This window comes from Megascapheus bottae, chromosome 31 (assembly GCF_031878675.1).
Source record: "Megascapheus bottae isolate mThoBot1 chromosome 31, mThoBot2.hap1, whole genome shotgun sequence".
NCBI lineage: Eukaryota > Metazoa > Chordata > Mammalia > Rodentia > Geomyidae > Megascapheus > Megascapheus bottae.
In genome coordinates this window covers 5610878-5633296 of record NC_143539.1, presented here as the reverse complement: position 1 = coordinate 5633296, position 22419 = coordinate 5610878, and the positions used below count along the sequence as shown (strand labels likewise).

The 22419-nt window shown below is 49.3% G+C and overlaps 1 protein-coding gene across 5 annotated transcripts in view; it reads right to left on the bottom strand.

Moving 5' to 3' along the window:
- Pou2f2 (POU class 2 homeobox 2) overlaps positions 1-22419 on the bottom strand; it is a 29781-nt gene that overhangs the window by 4060 nt on the left and 3302 nt on the right. For 3 of the 5 annotated variants that reach the window (XM_090322841.1, XM_090322842.1, XM_090322843.1), the window contains exons 2-12: positions 18395-18460; positions 18275-18309; positions 18075-18131; positions 12944-13060; positions 3295-3400; positions 3105-3196; positions 2507-2620; positions 2278-2419; positions 2027-2175; positions 1753-1929; positions 309-375 (exon numbers count right to left, since the gene is read on the bottom strand). In XM_090322841.1, the coding sequence (XP_090178967.1) occupies positions 309-375; positions 1753-1929; positions 2027-2175; positions 2278-2419; positions 2507-2620; positions 3105-3196; positions 3295-3400; positions 12944-13060; positions 18075-18131; positions 18275-18309; positions 18395-18460 (1122 nt within the window). Of the gene's footprint in view, positions 1-308; positions 376-1752; positions 1930-2026; positions 2176-2277; positions 2420-2506; positions 2621-3104; positions 3197-3294; positions 3401-12455; positions 12744-12943; positions 13061-18074; positions 18132-18274; positions 18310-18394; positions 18461-22419 lie in introns of all 5 variants that reach the window. The other 2 variants (XM_090322844.1, XM_090322845.1) reach the window with 1 other exon arrangement.

Here is a 22419-nt window from a genome sequence, read left to right as displayed (position 1 = left end):
GACTGGAGATAAGAGTCTCACAGATTTTCCTGCCCAGGCTGGCTTGGGACCGAGATCCTCAGATTTTAGCCTCCTGATAGCTAGGATTATAGGTGTGAGCCTCTGGTGCCTGGCTCAGCAACCCCTTTCTTTTTTTCAAAAATTATAGAACATATCAGAGTCTGGCTTCTCTGACAGAACAGTGGGACCTACCCTCTGTTCTTCACATGCCCCACCCTACCCCTGCCAGAGGCCCAGGAGGGGAACCTCAGGCTGCTGCTGTGCATGTGTTCTCCCAGTCCCCCTCGCTGACTGCTGCCCACTCTGACCTGTTGTGCTCAGACTGCTGGAAGCTTGGGACAATGGTAAGGTCCCTGCACCCCCTTGAGGCGTGACCTAGGGAGAGAGAAAAGGAGGTTAGACACTGTCACCCAGTAATTCCCATGACACTTCCTGTCATCCTGTCCTGGGGATGGGACTGGGGGGCCCTTCTGGATACACTGCTACTTACCTGTCCTGCCCTTCAGTCTAGATCTTCCCTTTCCTCACATTCACCCTAGGTCCTGCCCTATAAGCAGGACTCATCCCTGCCTCTCCTTTGACCTTATCCAGGCTGGCTAAAGTCCTGCGTGCCCTGAATCTTTCAGAGACAAGCCCTGAGCAGCCACTATTCTGCAAGCACCTAGAACAAGTATGTCTGCCTTTTTAAGAGAGGCTGCTGATACAGAAGACGCTGTGTGTGTGTGCATGCAAGTGTACATGCGATGGAAGGATGAGGATAAATTCTGGCTCCCTTCCTCCATCCTCACTTTTCCATCCTGCCCTCCTCAGCTCAAGACATGCCTTAGCTCCTCACTGCCTACAGTTTAACTTAAGACTTCACATAAAACTCGGAGAATCAGCTCCTGTCCCTCCCCAACCTCCACCCCATTTGTATGTATTGTAGTTCCAGCCATATTAAATTGAACTGGAGTTTGTCATAGCAGGCCTGGTACACACCTAAGTCCTTCGCCTAGGGGACCCTTGTTCACAGAGCTGCTTAAGATTCCTCCTGTTCTTTATGACTCAGGCCGTCCCTCCTTCCTCTGCTCCCCAGGGAGTAGAAGATTCCTTTTGGATGCCATAGCCCTTTCCACCAAAGGATATAAATATGGTAGAATTAAAACTGTTCAATGGTGTCTGATACTAAGTGGGCCTGCATGTGGCTATAGTCCTGAGAATACCTCATGGGTCTTTTGGTGTCCCTGTACATAGTATAGGCACATGTCTCCCCTGTCTTTGTATGGACATGAACCTGTGCATCCCTATGCAGGCCATGTCTGGACTATGAATTCATCTCTGTGGGGCTGTGACCGACCCTTCTGTCAGCTTAGGTTACTCTGTATCTATGGGTGCTTATATCCCTTATGTAAGCCCATAGTTTAAATTGAGTATGGTGGTATATAGCTATAGTCCCAGTATTTGGGGGCTGAGGTAGAAGGATAAGAGTTCAAGGCCAGATTGGGTCATATAGTAAATTCAAGGCTAACTTTATCTACGTAGGGAAATTCTGTCTCAGACCAGTACAAAACAACATTCCCTGCCTCTCCCCCCTCCCACCCGAGCAATTCCCTCTGGAAACTGTGTGTCCTTAAGTGGTTGGGCTCCATTCCCAAGTCCACCCCAAACACCTCCTCTGCTGGCTTGTGTTCTAGATTCTGGACAACCAAGCAGGTTTGTCTGCCCACTGGGCCTGTGCTCCCTGCTCCGCACCCCTCCCCTGGGGCCCAGTACCAGATGGGGGCTGTAGCTGGTGGGCTTCCCCGGGCTGGGCAGCATGGGGGCCGCACTGCAGGGGTTGATGCGTTTCTCCTTCTGACGCCGGTTGCAGAACCAGACGCGAATCACTTCCTTCTCCATGTGCAGCTGCTCTGCAATCAGCAGGATCTCCTCTGAGGTAGGCTTCTGGTTCTGCGGGGGGGGGGGGGGGGGGCACAGGGCTTGTTAGCAGGGTCCCTTCCTCCCGACTTTCCCCGGGGATACCTGGGGTGGGAGGATGGGGTCTCACCGCTAGGAAACTCTTCTCTAAGGCGAAGCGGACATTAGTCTCAATGCTGGTTCTCTTCTTGCGTCTCCGGCCGGGCAGCCCGTCGAAACCCATGCTAGGGCTGCTCAGCTGATTGGGGCTGGGCAGGCTGGAGTCCACAGACATCGTCTCTGTGCCCAGGAAGAGGTGTGGATGTGAGAGGACTCCTCCCCAAGCTGCCTCCCAGCTCTCCGCCCCTCCCCCGCCCCTCCCCTGCCCCAGTCCAGGCCCACCTGCATCATTGAGCCACTTCTCTAGGAGGGGCTTGAGTTTGCACATGTTCTTGAAGCTCAGGTTGAGGGCTTCAAAGCGGGAAATGGTTGTCTGGCTGAAGTCGTTGCCATAGAGCTTGCCCATAGCCAGGCCCACATCACCCTGGTAGGGGATGGGGAAGAAAAGTCAGGGAGGGGTCTTCTGCCAGCAGACCACGCCCCTCATGCTGACCACCGCCCAGCCGCACACCTGTGTGAAGCCCAGCTTGATGCGGCGTTGCTTGAAGGTGCGGGCAAACTGCTCCAGTTCCTCCAGATCACTGGGCTCCTCCGGGTGGGGTGGTGGCTCCAAGCATTTAGGGGGCTGCAGGTTGGGCAGCATGTGGGGGTCGGTATAGTGGGGCAGGCAGGTAGATAGGGTGCCAGACAGAAGACAGCCAGGAAGTTCACCTGTTTCTGATCCCTCTTTGGTTTCAGCCTCTTTCTGCAGACTCCCTGTTTCCTTCACACTCACAGTCCTGGGCAAGGTTTCACTGTGCTACCCCATGTCAGCCCCTCCATTGCCTAGAACTCTCTACACTCTACCTTTTCAGCCACAAACAGTTTCATCCTCCTCTCCTCCAGAAAACCTCTGCCACAGAGTTTCTGGGAAGCTCAGGGAGCAAGCATGGTGACCTGAGCTCCCACAGCAAATCGCTGACACAGATGGGCCAATTGCCCTTATCTTCTATGTCAGTGGGTGGGCTAATGGAGAGATCGTCCCTCCCCCACACATACCACCCCTTTAACTTGGTCCTCAAGCAGACCCTGCTGCTAGCTGGCCTGGCATACTCCATGGGTAGTCTCACCTGTGTGGGAAGCCCAGCCCGGGGCTGGGAGGTCAGAAGAGCTCCCTGGGTTTGCTGAGGTAGCTGGAATAGATTTGGCGTCGGTAGCAGGCCTGGAGAACCAAAAAAAAAAAAAAAAAAAGAATATACAGGCTGAGCAGGAAAGGGGAAGGGAATAGAGGCACAGGAAGGCCCATCACGATGGTCTTACCTGGCTGACTCTGCTGGGCCTGTGGCAGCAGGAACTGAGCAGGTGGCTGGAGGTGGTGGCCTGGCACAAGTACCAGCTGCTGAAGCTGGAGGAGCTGCTGTATGTCCTGAAAGGAGTAGATGGACAGACAGTCTTGAGTCCTAGACGGGTTACCTCCCCTGTATCACTTGAGCTCATAGGGCTGAACTCAGAGACCAGGCGACTAGGCACTGGGCAGTAAGCCAGGCTCTATAGGGTTCTGAACATTGCCCTGGGCTGAGGGCACCCAGAGAAGTCCCACCCAGATGACCCCAAGAGGATTTGTTCTGTTTGCCTTTTCCTTCCTGATGAAATATTTGTCTTGTCTTACGTTCACACAGAACAAATAGACTTGTTTTAAAATGTAAACCAGACCCAGTGTTTCCTTCTCTTTTCTTTAAAATGCTCCCAAGGCAAATGATATGACAGCTAAAATTAGCTTTAAACGACTCCAGCAAATAGTGGGTGTGTAAATTGGTACGACCACTTCAGGAAATTCTCTGGTAGTGTTGTGATTTGAAAAAAGAAGGTATGTTGGAATTCTAGCCTCAGGACCTCAGAGTGAATTCATTTGGAAAGTAGGTCTTTGTAGTTGATCAAGTTAAAATGAGGTCAGGTGGGCTCTAATCCTTGATGGTTGATGGCCTGGTTAAAAGGACAAATCTGGACAAAGAGTTAACTACAGATGGGGGTGGGTAGGTGAGTGGGGGGAGAGAGGTGGGGAGAATGATGGGAACAGACACAGGAATGGTGGCCATCCATAAAGGAAAGATGGCTCAGATGTTATACAGTGCATGAATGAGACCCTGGGTTCAATCACCAATATGAACACACACACACACACACACACACACACACACACACACACATACCCCTGTTAACTCAGATTTCTCCCTAGCATGACTCTCAGTGAAAACAACTCATTCTCCCCAGAAGCCTGAAAGACAAGTGTCTGTGAAAGACAAGTGTCTGTGGTTTTCATTCTGAATCAACAGGAAAAGAAACAACAGAGGATGGGGAAAGTGCATCCCAGGTTGCAGAGAGTCTCATAGTAAGAGGTTCCAATGGAGAACATCTAACCAGAGCTCAAGCGACTTGGACTGAAGCAGTGGTCAGCCTCGATCCCTTCCTTCCCCACCAACCAGTCTATCTCTACCTCCCTCTTCCTGCCAGCTCCCTCCTCTCTCTTTGCCATCACTGGTCTGGCCCAAGCAATGGGCCTACCTGCCCTGGACAACTCCTTGAGCATGCGTACAGAGGGATCAGTTCTGAGCTTGCACTCTAATTTTTTTTGATATCTGACATAGCCTAACACCCTCTCCCCTTCTCAGAATTACACACACACACACACACACACACACACACACACACACACACCCCAGCAAGCTGAGCATAGTGGCACAAATCTGTAGTCCCGGCACTCAGAAGACTGAGGCAGGAGAGTCACTTGAACCTATTAAGTTTGAGACCAATCTGTGTAATACAGCAAGACCCATTCTCAAATAATTTAAAAAATAAAAATAAAATACATAGAATTTCAAATGCAATGAATTATATTGAGATACAAGTATATTTCCAATTGTGACAGTTATCCATCAGCTTCTTTCTAACAAGAGCCAGCAATAGCTATGATGATGACTGTAATTTCAAAGCAGTGAGGAATGAAAACAATATTTTGCAAACACAATGACTAGAGTGGAATATGAAAACCTCTGTGTATTCTGTTAGTGGCAAAGATCTTGTTATCAACTGTGGCCAGTCTATATTGACAATGGAGGGAAATACTATATTTTCGGTCAGAGGATAAGAAAAACTGAGGTCTCCTTTTTCCTATGCAAGGTACGAATTCTATCCTCAAAGCTTTCTTGGGTGGTCTATAGAATCCTGAGCAAAATAGCTAAGTGCATGCGTTTGGGAGTTCAAACTCTAGTATGCACACACACGCATACACAAATAAGTCTTGTAATCTCAGTTTTTCAAGAGATAAGAGGGAGGCAATGAAATCCCCACTCTACATCACTAATGCAAGGTAATAAAAAAATAAATCAAGAGAGGAGGAACAGGATCCAAGGCCAGCTCTGGCAAAAGCAAGAGACTCTATTTGAAAAATAAACTAAAAGTATTAGGATGAGTGGCTCAAGTGGGAGAGTGCTTTCAAGACTCTGAGTTCATTCACCAGTACCACAGATAGATGGATGGACAGATGGATAGATAGATAATTTAATCACATTTGTTGTATAGTCTAGCTCATTGCTACAGCCTTGCTTTCTTTCAGGCCTATGCTTTCTTCTTCCACTTCATGCCTGTCTCAACTCTAATTCTAATCCAGCCACAGCGATCCTGTCAGTGAACCCAGGAAAGATTCCTAGCCCTGTTCTTCCTCCTTCATGTACATATGGCTGGTCCCTCTTCCTCATCCAAGGCAAATATCTGGCCTCCAAGAGTACTCCTCTGGCCAACTACTATGACAAGGGTCTTCCTTTTCCTCTGTCACTTTCTATGACATCCATCCTTTCCTTTCCCACATGGCAATTATCTATCTTCCCAAGAGCTGAGTGTCAGCTGCAGATGTGAATAAACAAGATCCCACCCAGAAAAGAACCTCAGCATGGCAATATATACCAAGTATTTGCTGACAAAAGGAATGGGACACACAGATTTTCTGGGTAAAAGGTGGGATCAGAATTGGGAATAGCCAGTAGGGGGCCCCATTTCTTCAGAATTTAGAGGCTGCAAGACTCTCTGAAGCCACTTGGGGGTGTGTTATGTTACAGTTTGTGGAGAAATTATAGTAAAAAGGGACAAATGTCCAGGAGGGGCTCCTGGTCAGCCTATTGTGTGGATTTAACATCCTTGTCCTTACTCTGTAAGGAAAACTAGTACAGAGAACTAGCACATACCACTGAAGCTGAGAGGGAAAGGGACCAGTCCTGTATTCTGCCAATATATTTGGTCACTGCCAATACAAACTCCCTAACAAGGGATCACTAAGGTTTCCATGAATGAACGGGACGTACCAGCAGAGCAGACCAGCTATGCTTTACTGAAGCCAGAACTTTGATCACCAATGGGACAGAAAGACAGGTGACATGGGTGAACAGGGCAGGGGTGGCAATCCATCACTGGGCTATCTGGACTTGATTCTACCTTCGGTAGGGGGAGGGACCAGAGAAAGCTACGACAATGAACTTGAGGAGGCCCCAGCCTGGGAGCCACCAGCTGCAAAGCAGCCCAGGTGCAGCGCCTCACTCCAGTGCCCAAGACCGAGGGGCCCAGCCACACAGAGCCTCACCCCTGCCTTGGGGATGGCTGTGCCGGCAGGTGAGCCCACACTTGTTTGCCATCTCTGATAAATGATGACTAGTTTTAGACACTCCACACTAAGACATTTTCTCCCTCCCTTAGGCCTCAATCTTCCTAACCATCCAAGACAGTGATAAAGCTGTTTTGGAAGACTTGGGCTTTGGAGTTGTCACTACCCAGTCCTTCCTTTCCTTTCCCTTTCTTTCTTTCTTTCTTTCTTTCTTGTCAGTAGTAGGGCTTGAACCCAGGGCCTGGGCACTGTCCCTGACCTCTTAAGAGGTCAAGGCTCTACCACTTTGAGCCACAACTCCACTTCCAGTTTTTTGATGGTTAACTGGAGATAAGAGTCTCAAGGGCTTTCCTACCTCAACTGGCTTTGACCTGGAATCCTCAGATCTTAGCCTCATGAGTAATTAGGATTACAGGCATGTACCACCAGCGCCTGGTCCCCTCCCTCCCTCCCTCCCTCCCTTCCTTCCTTCCTTCCTTGTTCCTTCCTTTGCCAGTCCCAGGGCTCGAACTCAGGGCCTGAGCACTGTCCTTGGGCTTTCTCAAGGCTAGAGCTCTACCACTTGAGCCACAGTACTACTTCTGGCTTTTTCTATGTATGTGCTACCAAGGAATCAAATCAGGTCTTCATGCATGTTAGGTGAGCTCTCTACCACTAGGCCAGACTCCCAGTCCCCCCCACCTGCAGTCTTTTATTTCTGACTGCAGTTTTCTGGTCTATGAAATGGGGATGAAAATGTTGAATTATTCATTTTTGCTGAGGCCTGAATACAATCATTCGAAGAACACTTTGTAGTTCTGAGGACTAAACCCAGGGCCTTGATTGTGTGCTTTACCACTTAAACCATACCCCCAGCCCTTTTGTTTGTATCTTTGGGTTTTGTCTTGTTTTTGTCAGTCATGGGGCTTGAACTCTGGGCCTGGGCACTATCCTTGAGCTCTTTAGTTCAAGGCTAGCGCGCTCCACCACTTGAGCCATAACGCCACTTCTGGTTTTCTGGTGATTAATTGGAGATAAAAGTCTCATGGACTTTCTTACCTGGACTGGCTTTGAACTGTGATCCTCAGATCTCAGCCTCCTGAGTAGCTAGGATGACAGGCGTGAGCAACTAGCACCCGGCTGTATCTTTGTTTTTGAGACAAAAGTCTCATTAACATTGTCCAGGTTAGCCCCAAACTTGCTCTCCTCCTCTCTCTGTCTCCAGGGCAGCTAGGATTATAGGTGTCCACCACCCTGCCTAGCTTCAGACAGCAAAATAAAACCTCAGAGCCCTGATGACACTGTCCCCTGGTGTCGTCCGCTTCATCTCGAGCTCCTGAGGGTGTCCCTCTCAGGCTCTGCTCAGCTTCATCCTGGGACATTAACCTGCCCACCTGATTCCTTCACTTGGATAATAAAGAGACTCTTCGAACCCCACCATGGCCAAAAGGAAGTTTTAGTTCCCTATCCCAGCTTTCCAGAATGCCAGTCTCCCCAGGCCCCTGCACTCTGACTACATGGCCATCTTTTCCAACTCAGGAAACTCCCTTATCGCCACTTTGGAGAAGACAAAATTCTACGAGTCATCATTGACCTGGTCAGTTTACATAATGCAGTGGCCAAAGCTTGCAAGAGCTTCCGATTGGCCTCTTCATTCTTCCCAGCCCCTGTGGCCCAGCCTCCCCGCAGTCACCAGAGGCGCTTCCTAAAGGGCCAATCAGGTTGTGCCATTCCCCAGTTTAACCCCCCCCCCCACAGGGCTGGAGTGGGCTCAGTTGCAGAGCCCTTACTGAGTGGACTCAAAGCCCTGGGTTCCAACCCCAGTACTGTAAAAATCACAGTCAAATCCCAACACCTCCCATCAACCTTGGTACACTTTTCCAACTCCTCAAGGCCTCTCCCTCACCACATGCCTCCCTAAGCTGCTCCAGCTGTACATGTCCCTCTGTACCTTGAACAAGCCAAGCTGGTTTTCACCTCAGTACCTTTGCACTTGCTGTTCCCTCTTCCTGAAATGCTCTTCCCCCGGCTGCTTTCATGACTGACTCATTCGACCCTCTGCTCTCAAAGGCCAGGCTTCTTAGTGAAACCTTTCCTAACCACCCATTACATGGGGCTCCTCCCTTTCCGACACTGCCTGTTTCGTTTTCTACATCACACTTACTCTGAAACTGTCTTTTTTGCTGGCTTGTGTATTTGTTTACTGTCTGTCCCTCCCTTCTGCCAAGGACACAGGGTCCTCAGGGGTGGCCACCACTACCTTGTTCACAGTTGGCCCTGAATGACACCAAGCATACAGAAAGGGCTTACTAAGTGCAGGTCAAATGAATAATTGCACTATGTGGTTAGTCACTGTACTAGAGGACTCTAAAGGGGAGAGTGTGTCACTGTGGGCCCCGTTTCCAAGGTTGGCCTGCTCTATGGAGCACAGGAAGTCCTGGCCATCTGGGAACCATTCCATGGGGAGAAAACCTGAATTTTGGATTATGCCTTTCACGACTTGCTCCCGTATGCTAAAACTGCCTGACAGACATGCAACTGCAGACCCCAGCCCAGGACCCAGTGGGCAGGGCCACCAGCCCCAAGGCTCCAAGGCTCCGCGCATGCACTGGCTATAGCCAGGTCTGGCACGACTGGGCCTTCTTCAAGCCCCAGGCCCAGCCTCTCCCTTAGGGGTGCTGACCTTCCCCAGGCACAGGTCACGAGGGCTGAGGGGCTCAGGCTGCCTTTGTGGGAAGCTCCTGGGCACTGACTTAACACTCACAAGTAGACATAGTCAACTCCTCTGGGCAGTCACATAGCAATATTACTTGTTCCAGGGGGTGTCTCTGAAACCTTTATTCACTAGGCCCTAGCAGCCTAAGAATTTTTTGCTTAGCTTCATTTTCTGTCCTATTAGAAAACTAGGAATTATTTCTTTCCAGTTTCTAAACACAAAAGGATGTTTTAACATGTAATACCAAGTTTTCCATTGGTACCAACCCCTACACCCTAGACATTCTGAAATATTTCCCTGGAGAGATATTTTCCCTTTCTGTGATTGAAAACCAGCAGCCCATCATCACTTGATTAGGCAGCAAACATCCATATGAGTCCCAACCCCAAAGTAAAAGGCAGCATGCTGATGGTAGACAAATTATCCAACTGAATTGTAACTGTCCCTCTATTGGTACAAGCACAGAAAGTGCAAGAAGAAATCTTGCTAAACTGTCTTTAACTAGAAATTATGGATGAACTTTTCCCCTTCATACTTGGTATGAAATGATAAAGGTTTCTGAGTGGTTTAGGGTCTTGTATAGCTAGGATCACAGGCATGAGTCACCAGTGCCAGGCTCGCCTGGGCTCTTAGCTGTTTATTTTAGAATTAGGGTCTCCTACTGCTGTTCTGCATTATGAGCCACAAGCACATGGCCTTTATTCTTTTTTTCTTTTAGTGGTACCAGGATTTGAACTCTGGGCTTCATACTTGCTAGACAAGCACTCTACCACTTGAGCCATGGCCCTACCCCATTTTGCTTTAGTTTTGTGTTAGATAGTCTCACCCTTTTGCCCCAGGAGTTGGCATCTGATCTCAGTTTTCCTACCTATACATGCCATGTAGTTGGGATGCCTGGCATGAAACACCATTCCCAGCCTATTGAGGCCTTGTTGGTGCATTTCAAGTGAAGCATTTCTGAGTGGTCACTGCTGTATCTGGTTTACTCTAAGCTGGGAAGCCCGGCCTGGGAGGGCAATCACAGCTGTGACTCACACGCAGGTTCCAAGCTTCCTGCCAAGAGGCCAGGGAATGTTTGCGAGATGGAGCAGGAAGGGAGCTGAGCAGGCGAGGGAACTAGAAGAGGAGGAGAGGAAGGCTGAGGAGAGAGGTTCAAGCCAAGAGGTCTACAGTGGTAGGCAACAGGGCCCAGCCCTGTGTGGCACCAAGCACATGGGAGACACAGAACAAATTGCTGTAGGGGAAACAGAGCCACAGGGCAGCTCAGCCACTGAGAAAGAAATCCCTGAAGCAAACTTGCTGAGGATCACAGGGAGAGATAAGAGCCGAAGGCCTAGGGATGGGAAGAGAGGAGAGGACTGGCAGAGAGTTTCAGGGACAGTCTGGCAATCAGGTCCTGGCTAGACAGCAGGTGGCAGAGGGCTCTTCTGTTGAGGGGGACAGGTAGGCCCAGAGGATCCTGGGGTTCATAAACATAAGAAGTTGCTCAGGGGGTGATATGGCCTGGCCAGGCCTTCAGGCTGCTGGCCTCTCCTCCTCCCTCCCAGATTTGTTCTCCCTGTCCCTTTCAGGCACAGTAGGAGGAAAGGAATACCACACAGGAATTCCTCCTGGACTTCCTAGAATCTTCCTGGAAGGGACTCTAGAATTGAGCCTTGTGATGAAGACAAGCTGTCAGCTGACGAAGGGAACTATTGTAGGTAGAATAGGAGAAGAGCCTACAACTCCTAGTATTGCCCAGGAAAAAGCTGTGTGCGTCTGTCCGTCCGTGTGTGTGTGTGTGTGTGTGTGTGTGTGTGTGTGTGTGTGTGTGTGTGTGTACTCCCACAGCAAACTAAACATCTGCTCCTGCTGGCGCCTCTGGTGGCCCAGATGGGAGGGGCTAGGAGCCATGCTGCGTGACAGCTACAGCAGCCACCACAGCTATGTGGTTAGAGCTCTGGGCTCACAGGCCAGTCATGATACTATGGCTCACTATGACCGAAGCATGTCACCTTGCCACTGGGAGCCTGGCTGAGGTGAAGATTTGTGGGTTCAGAGGTCACACTGGCACAGGGCCAGAGGCTATCTAACAAGGCTGTGTTTGGAAGTGTCATTGTGGAGAAGAGTGGTGGGATTTCAGAGTGTCTCTGGAGAGCCAGGCAGCGCAGTGGCAGGCCATTCTAAGCAGGCATGGCTCATCTCCGTTCTCAGGAAAGTCCCAGGTGGGAACATGGGTAATGGTATGGCAGGCTGTCTGGAAGGGTGAGCTCAGGAGGGAACAACCTCGGGGGCCTGCGACTTGGTTCTGTAGCATGATAATACTTGGCGAAGGGAAGTTGGTACGTTCCTTCACTGTGGGATTTCTTGGGACTTTCACCATCTTAAAATACAATCACAGACTTAAATGATTTCGGAGACCAGAAAATGAGTTAGCGATGGAGAGTGTCTGTCAGGTCAGGAGTCCATCCGGGCTCCTATACTGAAACCACTGATTATCTACATTGGAGATTATTGGCCTTGTTGAGTTGAACTGGTCCCCCTCAAAAGACGGTTTGAAGACTTCACACCAGGGACCCATAAATATGACCTTACTTGAAAGTAGGGTCTTTGCAGGTGTAATAAGGTTGAAATGAAGTGACAAAGTAGGTACTGACACAATGACTGGTATCCTTACAAGAAAGAGAAATCTGAGGAAAGGAAAAGGAGCTAAGGAAGCTGGGTGCCACGGGCTCATGCCTCTAATCCTAGCTACTTAGGGGCTGTAATTGGGAAGATCACAGTCTAGGCCAGCCTGGACAAAAAAAGTGTGTGAGAGACCTCTTCCTAACGGTGGAATGGTGATACACCTCTCATTCCAGCCATAGTAGGAAACAAAAAAATAGAACTGTAGTCCAGGCATGCACCTGGGCAGGAAGTGAGACCCCCATCTTCAAATTAATCAGAAAGACGGCTGGAGGCAAGGCTGAATGGTAAAGCAACTGACTATCAAGCATAGGATCTGAATTTAAAGCCTAATAAGAAAGGAGAGCAAAGGAGAAGGAGGGGGAGGGGAAATCCCTGACTTTGAACTTCCGGCTTGTGGCTGGAGGTCAGTTCGTCCAGCACTCCCACTCTGTGTCCGTGCAGAGTGTGGCTCCCAGGGGCCACTCTTACCTGTGCTGTGAGCTGGATGGGTTGGGACAAGGTGAGCTGCGGGGTCCCCGGGGGCTGGCTGGCAGGCTGTGGTGGTGGTAGGTCACCTCCCCCAGAGGAGGTGGGGGGCTGTGAGGTGGCCGAGGAAGCAGAGGCAGAGGAGGAGGAAGAGGAGGTGGAGGATGCAGCAGCGGCGGCGGCAGCATTGGCGGCGGCGGCGGCGCTGGACTGCTGCACAGCGGCGGCCAGCAGCTGGGCCTGAGCCTGTTGCAGGAGTAGCTGCTGCTGAGCTGGCATCAGCGCCGTGAGCTGTGGGCAGGCGAGCGGGAAAACGGCCAGAGAGGGCAGGCGCAGAGAAGGCAGAGAGAAGTTAGAGCCAAAGCCAAGCGGACAAGAGGACAAGTCTTTGGGGGACGAGAGGAGTACATGGGGGCAGGGAGGCAGGTCCAGTCTTGGAGGGACTGGTGGGTGGTGTGTGCCCCGCCCCCATCCTTCCCCAGACTACTTACCCCAGCTAACTGACTGCCCGTCAGCATGAGCTGGGCCTGGGGCAGATGTGGCTGAGCCGGCTGAGGGGGTGGGGGTGCTGCTTGGGCTGAGTCACCACTGGGGTCTTCAGCCTTGATCTGGGGGGGAGAGAGGCAGGGTCCGGGACCCCAGAATGTTAAGTGGAGGCCAGAGAGAATGCCCACCTGTGAATCAAAGAGAGGGCATGTGTGTGGCAGTGGCAACCTTGGGCTGGTGCAGGGGGAGCCAGCTGGAGGATGGAAGTGAGGCCATGACTCAAGCCTCCAACCAGTCCTCTAGCCTCAGTTTCCCCACCAGTCATCCACACTTAGAGTCCCTCCAAGGAGAGATCAATTTTGGGGAAGCATTTTTGTTTTCCTCAGAGTCACTTGCTCCATCCATAGACTGGGAAATGGGGCCACTGGGAGTCTGGATGGGCAAAAGAAGGGGTTCTGGCGCTCACACCCCTCAGCCAGAGGTACATGGCTTTTTCTAATGGAATGTCATTTTGTTAAAAGGTAGTGTTTTCAACTATTAAAAAATAATAACTAGTTGGAACTTGGGCCACAAAATCAAATAGTTATGGAGACAAGCACTGGTGCAAATGGGTGGCATGGGTGCAAGTGGATAGGGTGGGTTGTGACAGCCTTCCATGAGAAGGGAAGGCCTGCTCAGCTTTTATTCTGCCCCCATGGCCACTCATTTCAGAAGTTGAAACAGAAACACTGGTAAGGGAGAGCAAAGCAGTGTGCAGATCCTGGGCTAGAGACAAGCTAGTGGTGGTCCATGGGCTGTAGAGTTCCAGCCCCCAGTCCTGGAGGTCCATGAGCCCCTGACTGTCTCTCTGATATCTGTATCTTACATCATGCACAGAAACCAGACCAGCATCAAGTCATCCTTGCCTTCCTCCTTTCCTTCAAGCCAGATGCAGTGGCCATGGCTGAAAGGATGCTAGGAAATAGACACGGGAGGAAGGGGAGGGGCCCGGAGCACATGATGGATCACACATCTGAAGGACCAGAACAGGGATCAACCTTCAACCCAGTGTACCAATGCCATTCTGGAAAAATCCTTTGCCCAAAGAGGGAAAACCACTTGTCTAAGGTGACACGAAACATTAGTGCGGCAGTGAGGATAAGGGGATTTGGAAAAAAAAAGATGGAGACAGATGGAGGCTCAAGAATGGCGAAATTATAAACAGTAAGTTCCAAGTTATGGACACAAGTATCAGAGGCCTTAAGGAATGAGGAGCCTAGCATGAAATGACACTATCAGAAGTCAGGGGAGGACTGGGAATGAGGTTTAGTGGTAGAGTGCTCGCCTAGTATGCATGAAGCCCTGGGTCCCATTCCTCAGTACCACATACACAGAAAAAGCTGGAAGTGGTGCTGTGGCTCAAGTGGTAGAGTGTTAACCTTGAGCAAAAGAAGCTCAGGGACAGTGCCCAGGCTCTGAGTTCAAGCTCCAGGACTGGCAAAAAAAAAAGTCTGAATGATTTTCCTACCCAGGAAGCTGAGATCTGAGGATCAAGGTTCAAAGCCAGCCTGGGCAATACAAAGCCAAGAGCCTCGCCTCTCCAATTAATCATTGGAAAATGGAAAGTGGGGCTGTGGCTCAAGGGTAGGGTGGTAGCCTTGAACTGAAGAGATCAGGGACAGTGCCTAGGCCAGAGTTCAAGCCCCATGAGGGTCCCCCCCCAAAGAATGATTTTTCTCTAGCAGGGGAATTAAGGGCCCCCAGAAGGCCAGTCATATTCAGCTGCTTTTTTTTCCCCTCGATCCTCGGGCTTGAACTCAGGATCTGGGCACTATCCTTGAGCTTTCTCAAGGCCAGCACTCTACCATTTGAGCCACAGTGCCACTTCCAGCTTTTTCTGTATATTTGGCACTGAGGTATCGAACCCAGGGCTTCATGCATGCTAGGCAAGCACTCTACCACTAGGCCAAACTCCTGGCCCACATTCTGCTTCTTTTTCTTTTTCCCTACTGGTCCTGGGGCTTGAACTCTGGGCCTGGGGGCCGTCTCTGAGCTGCTTTTGCTTAAGGCTAGGCATTCTACCACTTGAGCCCATAGCACCACTTCCGGCTTTTTCTGAGTAGTTTATTGGAGATACAGAGTCTCACAGACTTTCCTACCCAGGCTGTCTTTGAACCACAATTCTTACTAAGAAGCTATGATTATGGGCATGAGTCACTGGCACCTGGCACATTCTGTTTCTTGACCTGATAACTTTCCCCAAGAGATATATTCAGTTTGTGTCATATTTTAATGTGAAGAGTTAAAAAAAAGTCCAAGCCGGGCCCAGTGGTTCATGCCTGTAATCCTAGCTACTCAGGAGGTTGAGATCGGAGGAACACAGTTCAAAGCCAGCCTGGGCACTAAAATCCATGCGACTTCTTATCTCCAATTAACCAGAACACTGGAAGCAGAGCTATGGCTCACAGGGAAGGGTGGTAGCCTTGAGCTGAAGAGCTCAGGGACAGCGCCTAGGCCCAGAGTTCAAGTCCCCATAATGTTGATAGCCTCGTGGCTCATGTCTATAATCCCCAACTACTTGGGTGATAGATTTAGAGAGGCCATACGAAGCAAAAAGTTATTTAAATCCTCATTCTAACAAATAAGCTGGGCATGGTGATATATGCCTGTAAACCCAGCTACTCAGAAGTCATAAAAGAGAATCATGGTCCAAGGCCATTCCCAGGCATAAATGTGAGATTGTATCCAAAAAGCAACTAAAGCCAAAAAAAAAGGGTTGTGAGTATATAGCTCAAATAGTAAAGTATCTGCCTAGGAAATGCAAGACCCTAAGTTTAAATTCCAGTTTAAAAAATGTGTATATATACTAAGACATGAGAAAGGGTATCAATGTTTGTGAAGTAATGCACCTTCTATTTGGTGAATATAATATAACCCTTCTATTAATTACAATAAAAATATATGAAAAACGCGCACCATAGAGAGAATACTATTCTCATTTCATTAGTTTTTAAAATTCTTTTTGGTGATTTAAGAAAGTCTCTGTGTGGCCGGCTGGGATGTGGTGATATCCCAACTCTATGGTGGGTAGAAAGTCAAGGCTCAAGATCCAAGGCCAGCTGGGCTCTAGTGGCTCACATCTGTAATCCTAGCTACTGAGGGGGCTGAGATCTGAGGATCACAGTTCAAAGCCAGCCCAGGCACACAAGTCTGTGAGACTCTTATCTCTAATTAACCACCAGAGAACCAGAAGTGGTGCTGTGGCTCAAAGTGGTAGAGCAGTAGCCTTGAGCTGAAGAGTTTAGGGACAGTGCCCAGACCCAAAGTTCAAGCCCCACAACTGACCCCCCCCCTCCCAACCCCGCCAAAAACAAAAAGATTCAAGACCATGGGTTGGGAGTGTGGCTTAGTGGTAGATTGCTTGCCTAGCATACATGAAGCCCTGTGTTTGATTCCTCAGTATCTCATACACAGGAAAAGCCAGAAAGTGGTGCTGTGGCTCAAGTGGTAGAGCACTAGCCTTGAACAAAAAAAGCTCAAGTACAGTGCCCAGGCCCTAGCTTTAAGCCCCAGGACTGGAAAAAAAAAAAAAAAAGATTCAACAAGGCCAGAACCACACAAAAGTACAAGATCCTATCTGAAAAATAACTGAAGTGAGAAGGGCTGGAATTCAGCATAAGTGGTAAAGCACCCACCTAGTAAGTGCAAGGCCCTGAACCGAAACCCTAATAACTGTCAAATAGAAAAAAAAAGTCTGCATGTTATGAAGATGTCTTAAATATCTCTCCAGTATTGGCAAAATTTCCTCCCAGCCAATGGAGAACAAGCCTTAGACCCTTCAGCACACAGAAGACTCTGGGGTAAATTGTAATAAACATTGTATTTATTTCCATGGCCTATGATTTTGTTTTTCCATTCATCAAATTTCCACTTAAAAACCATTTATTCAAGCTGTTCAAAAAAAGAGGCAGTTTATGAGTTGATAATTGTTGAAGCTGACAGATGAGTTCCTGGAAGGTTTATTTTCATTATATCCTGTCTATTTTTGTATCAGCTTCACATTTTTTCATAATAAAGTCTTTTTTAATTGAGCCACTTAGCAAAATTATTATATAAATAATCGTACATGGCTGTACGTCCAAGATGATGCTAGGGGCACATGAATCATGGCAGTGGGAGAGAAACCGGTCCAGGACAGATGGAGAGAGATTGACAGGCAAAGGCTGGGACCAGAGAAACAGGCTGAGCTTTGAAGTAAGCCAGGTCTGGGAAGGAGAGGGAAAACCCTTTTGTTCCCTCTGTCCCACTAGCAAAGATCTGATTCAGCTCAGGAGGGAAGGTGGGAGTAATTCAGGGTCCCAGGTCTCAGGCATGAGATCAGCAGGTCAGAAGCCAAACACTTTTTCCTTTTGGGTACTGATCAAAGTGCTCAGTACAGAAGCTGCTCACAAAGCACTCTGCCCTCCCCCAGAAGCAGAGGGGCACGGAAGATGGGAAGGAACCTCACAGACCCCCCAGTCTGACTGCCCTCCAGCCCTCACCAGTATTAGAGAAGTGGAAACTAAGAAGGCCAGAGAGGGGAAGTGACTTTCCCATGGTCACAGAGCAAAGCTGTGGCTGGGAGGGGAGCAGTTCTCAGCCTCCCTCCCTATTCCTCAGCCACCTCTGGTCAGGGTCAAGGATTTTGCTCAAATCTCCTCTGGTGGTCTCCTCAGGGCTCTGGAGCCCCACCCCCTGCACCAGGATGAAGGGTGCAGACCCCAGCACAAGGCCTCGCCTGATTTGGACTTCGAGCTACCCAGCTAGTCCAAGCAGCTCTCCATCACCCTCTCCTGCACCCTCACAGCTGTCCTCACTGGGCCTCTCTCCCCCACCTGTGCTGCTGGCCCCCTGAGGGTATGTGTTGGAGGGCAGGGGTGGTCAGGGAAGTCTGGATGGGGGTGGGGCCCTGGCTTCCTGTTGTTCAGCACCCTGGGGCTCTGGGGGGGATTTCCCTGACCGCCCCCACCCCCCCAGGGAAGGGGAAGGAGCTGGGGTGATTCATAGGCCTGGGGCGGGGATCCTTGGGTGTCACTGGATGCCTTTACAGGCGCTAGGTTAGGCCTAGCTCCCTCCCCCCATACATTCCTCCCCCAGTATTTCCACAGGTGCACTTACCTTGGCGCTGGGACCAATTGGAGATACAGAGAATGGGGAGGCCTTATTCTGGGGGTTCTGCAAAGAGAAAGTTGGGGCAGGGAGATGGGAGTAACATGATGAAATAGCTTTAGATACCACCCCTCCACTCCCGCACCATGCTGCATAGAGGCTCTGAGTCCTCCTCCTCTCCATGTTCCCTGCTCATCCGTCTTGCTGACCTGATGGTTAGTGTCTGGTCCATTTCTTTCGGTGTCTACAAAGAGAAGGAGTCACAGGTCATGCTGGCATCCCTCCCCACCACCTTCTCACGTGCCCACTCCCCTACCCTTCCCACTCACCTGTGTGCTCTGACGGGGAGTCCAGACCTTGCTTCTCGGCCTCCAGGGGCTTAGACATTCTTATTTCTGGGAAGAGAGAAGGATGAGAATGGGGCTGGGAGTTTGGCCTAGTGGTAGAGTGCTTGCCTAGCATGCTCAAAGACCCAGGTTCGATTCCTCAGTACCACATACATAGAAAAAGCCGGAAGTGGTGCTGAGGCTCAAGTGGTAGAGTTCTAGCCTTGAGAAAGCCCAAGGACAGTGCTCAGGCCCTGAGTTCAAGCCAGGACTGGCAGAGAGGGGGGGGGGGGGAAGAAGAGAGAGGGGGAGAGAGGGAGAGAGAGAGAAATGGAGAGGAGAAAAGGAAGCCAAAAGAGTTCTTGAGTTCTTCAGCCAATACCCCTAAGCCTTGTCCAACTGCCCCCCCACTGCCCACCCCCCACCCGCTACTCACATGCACACATCCTAGCCATCTCTGAAGTGAAATACATTTGGTTCCTCTGCCCTAGCACGGCAAGAACTCATTTAATGTCTCAGCACTCCAAAAAGTAGCTCGTGGGTGGGACACAGCATAAGGCTGTGAGGCAGGGTGGGAGGGGGTTCTGAGGGGGCTGAGGAACAAATGTGACCTCTGGCCTCTTCCCCTACCCCGGTGGGGCCTGGGCTCCCATCCTACCCTGGGGCAGGTTTCGGGTGAGACATGTTTTCCACTCTGAGTGGGACCTGGGAGATGTAATGGGGCTGCAGTGTCCCCAAAGGAAAGAGCTGTCAGATGTTGGTGTGATTCAACCGCCCTGGGCCCCAGCACTTTCCCATGCCCGTCTTATTCCACCAGCCTTCCTCCTGTGTGCAGGGCGCAGACCTCACAGCCACACCCTCTGCTTCCAACCAAGACTATAGTCTCCAGGCTAATCCTGGGCCTTGTGCTCTCCTGGTACCCTCAAATCCATCCTTCAAGTACAGCCCATTCCCTAACTCCCCAAAACCGGACAGCAGTGACAGCCACCTAACAATCAATAGAATAAACATTCTGTCGGCACCGGCCTAGTTCACACAGGAGAATAAACACACTCCAAGAAGGGGCTGTCACCACCCCCCAAAAACATGGCAAGACAGCAAAGATGCCACTACTGCACCCAGGTCTTTGAGACCCCTGCTTATAATCTGTACCAGTCTGGTCCAAGGGCCTCCATCCTGATTTCCACACCTCATCTCCAACAGTCCTTAACCCATGTTAATACTTAACCCATGTTGATACTGATATCCACGCTTTCTGGTCCTGGACCCCAGCGCAAATCTCAGTCCCAATGTGTGTCCTAATGGCTCAAGTCTTTCATTTGACCTTGAGGCCCAATTTAACCCCAAACTGTGACCCTACCTCTACCAAAGGAGCTGTCCAATTTCATTGTGCTGGGCACTTAAGTTATTTAAAGGCGATGAGGTACGGCTGGGATGGCTCAAGTGGTAGAGTACCAGTCAGTAAGCAAGCAAAGCAAGTGTGTGGCCCTGGGTTCAAACCCTAATACAAAAAAATAAAAATAGGCCTGGGAGTTTGGCCTAGTGGTTAAAGTGCTTGCCTAGCATGCATGAAGACCCGGGTTCGATTCCTCGGTACCACATACATAGAAAAAAGCTGGAAGTGGTGCTGAGGCTCAAGTGGTAGAGCTCTAGCCTTGAGAAAGTCCAAGGACAGTGCTCAGGCCCTGAGCTCAAGCCCAAGACTGGCAAAAAAATAAATAAATAAATAAATAAATAAATAAATAAAAATAAGGCTGGGAGTTTGGCCTAGTGGTTAAAGTGTTTGCCTAGCATGCACGAAGACCCGGGTTCGATTCCTCGGTACCACATACATAGAAAAAAAGCCGGAAATGGTGCTGAGGCTCAAGTGGTAGAGCTCTAACCTTGAGAAAGTCCAAGAACAGTGCTCAGGCCCTGAGCTCAAGCCCAGGACTGGCAAAAATATAATAAAAATAAAAAATAAATAAAAATAAAAATAAATAAGCCAAGCACCAGTATTACATTCCTATAATCCTAGCTACTTAGGAGGCTGAAATCTGGAGGATGGAGATATGAATTTAGCCAGGACAGAAAATTTCATGAGACTTTCATTTCCAAAATAGCCAGCAAAAAGTCTTGCTGGAGGTTTGGTTCAAATGATAATGAACAAGCAAGCCAAGTAAGCCTGAGGCCCTGAGTTCAAACCTGGGTATTGACAAAAATAAATATGAACAAACCAACCCAGATAAAATGAAGGATGGGGAAAAACTAGACAATGAAAAAATAAAATTTAGTGGCACAAACATTACTTGATAGGGTTAGAGGCATACCTCAAGTAGTAAAGTATGCCTAGCAAGCACAAAGCTCTGAGTTCAAACCCCATTACTGATTTAAGAAACAAACTTGAACTACCCTATTCATGCTAATTTAAAAGCCAGATCACATATTGCTGGTACAAGTGTAAATCGAGATAAGCACTGCTCAGGAAAGTGGATAAGACACTCCCTCTCTGTGACCAAACAACACACTTATCCCCAGGCAACCACTTAACACATGCGCCCTGCCACCCAGGTGTTGTTTCATGTTGTTTCAATCTTTCTTTCTTTCTTTCTTTCTTTCTTTCTTTCTTTCTTTCTTTCTTTCTTTCTTTCTGAACTCTGAGCCTAGGTATTGTCCCTGAACTCTTCAGCTCAAGGCCAGCACTCTGAGCCACAGCACCACTTCTGGTTTTCTGCTGGTTAATTGGAAATTAGAGTGTCATTGACTTTTGTGCCCAGGCTGGCTTTGAACCGAGATCCTCAGGTCTTAGCCTTCTGAGTAGCTAGGATTACAGACATGAGCTACTGGCTCTGGCTTGTCTCAACCTTTCTATAATGGCCCCACCCGAAGACTCACCAACAGGTGAGTGGGTAAACAAATGTATGTCCATTCAACAGAACCCACTATAATAATGAAAAAATAACAAACACACTACAATAATGAAAAAAGAAGAGTCCTAGCCGGATGCTGGTGGCTCATACCTGTCATGCTAGCCAGCTCAGAAGGCTGAGATTTGAGGATCTCAGATTGAAGCCAGCCTGGGCAGAAAACCCTATGAGACTCTTACGTCAAATAAATTACTTTAAAAAAACCAAAAGTGGCTCTGTGGTTCAAGTGGTAGAGCAAAAGAAGCTAAAGGGTAGCACCCAGGCTCTGAGTTCAAGCCCCATGACCGACAACAACAACAAAAAGAACAAAGTCCTGCTCTGTACACACTGCTGATCTGGAAGGCTGAAAGTCACTATAAACAACGTCAGACATACCATTTCCATTCCAACATACAGAGCTCAAAACCAAACAAGTCTTTCCTGGACCACTAGGTGACCAGTGGCTTTGCTTCTCTGGGCTCCCCAGCTTTTGAATGCCCACCCTGCCCTGACCCACCCAGGGCAGTGGGCCTCTTCCCACCACTCACCCCTAAGGGCTCCTTGCAGCCCCAGTAGAGCCATCACTGAACATGGCTCCACTGTGTGTCTCATTCATTTATATGTATACATATCTACATGCGTATGCACATATGTAATACTTATTTATGACCTTTTATTTTTATTTATGTATATTTACATTTATATTTCTTTATGATAGCCATTATCGGGTTTTGAACTCAAGGCCTTCCTTTACTTACTAGGCAAGTGCTCTACTGCCTGAGCCACACATTCAGCTATCTCTGTTTTTCTGTTTGTTTGTTTTTTGTCAGCTGTGGGGCTTGAACTCAGGGCCTGGGCACTGTCCCTGAGCTCTTGTGCTCAAGGCTAGCATTCTACCACTTTGAGCCACAGCTCCACTTCTGATTTGGGGGTGGTTCATTGGAGATAGGTGTCTCATGGACTCTCCCGTCCAGGTTGGCTAGGAACCATGATCCTTAGGTCTCAGCCTCCTGAGTAGCTAGGATGACAGGTATGAAATACCAGCGCTTGGCTTCTAATTTGCTTTTTAAAGTTGTTTTTCAGAAAGAATCTCCCACGTGTGCCCAGATTGCCCTGAGGCCACAAGTGTACACGGTACCCCAG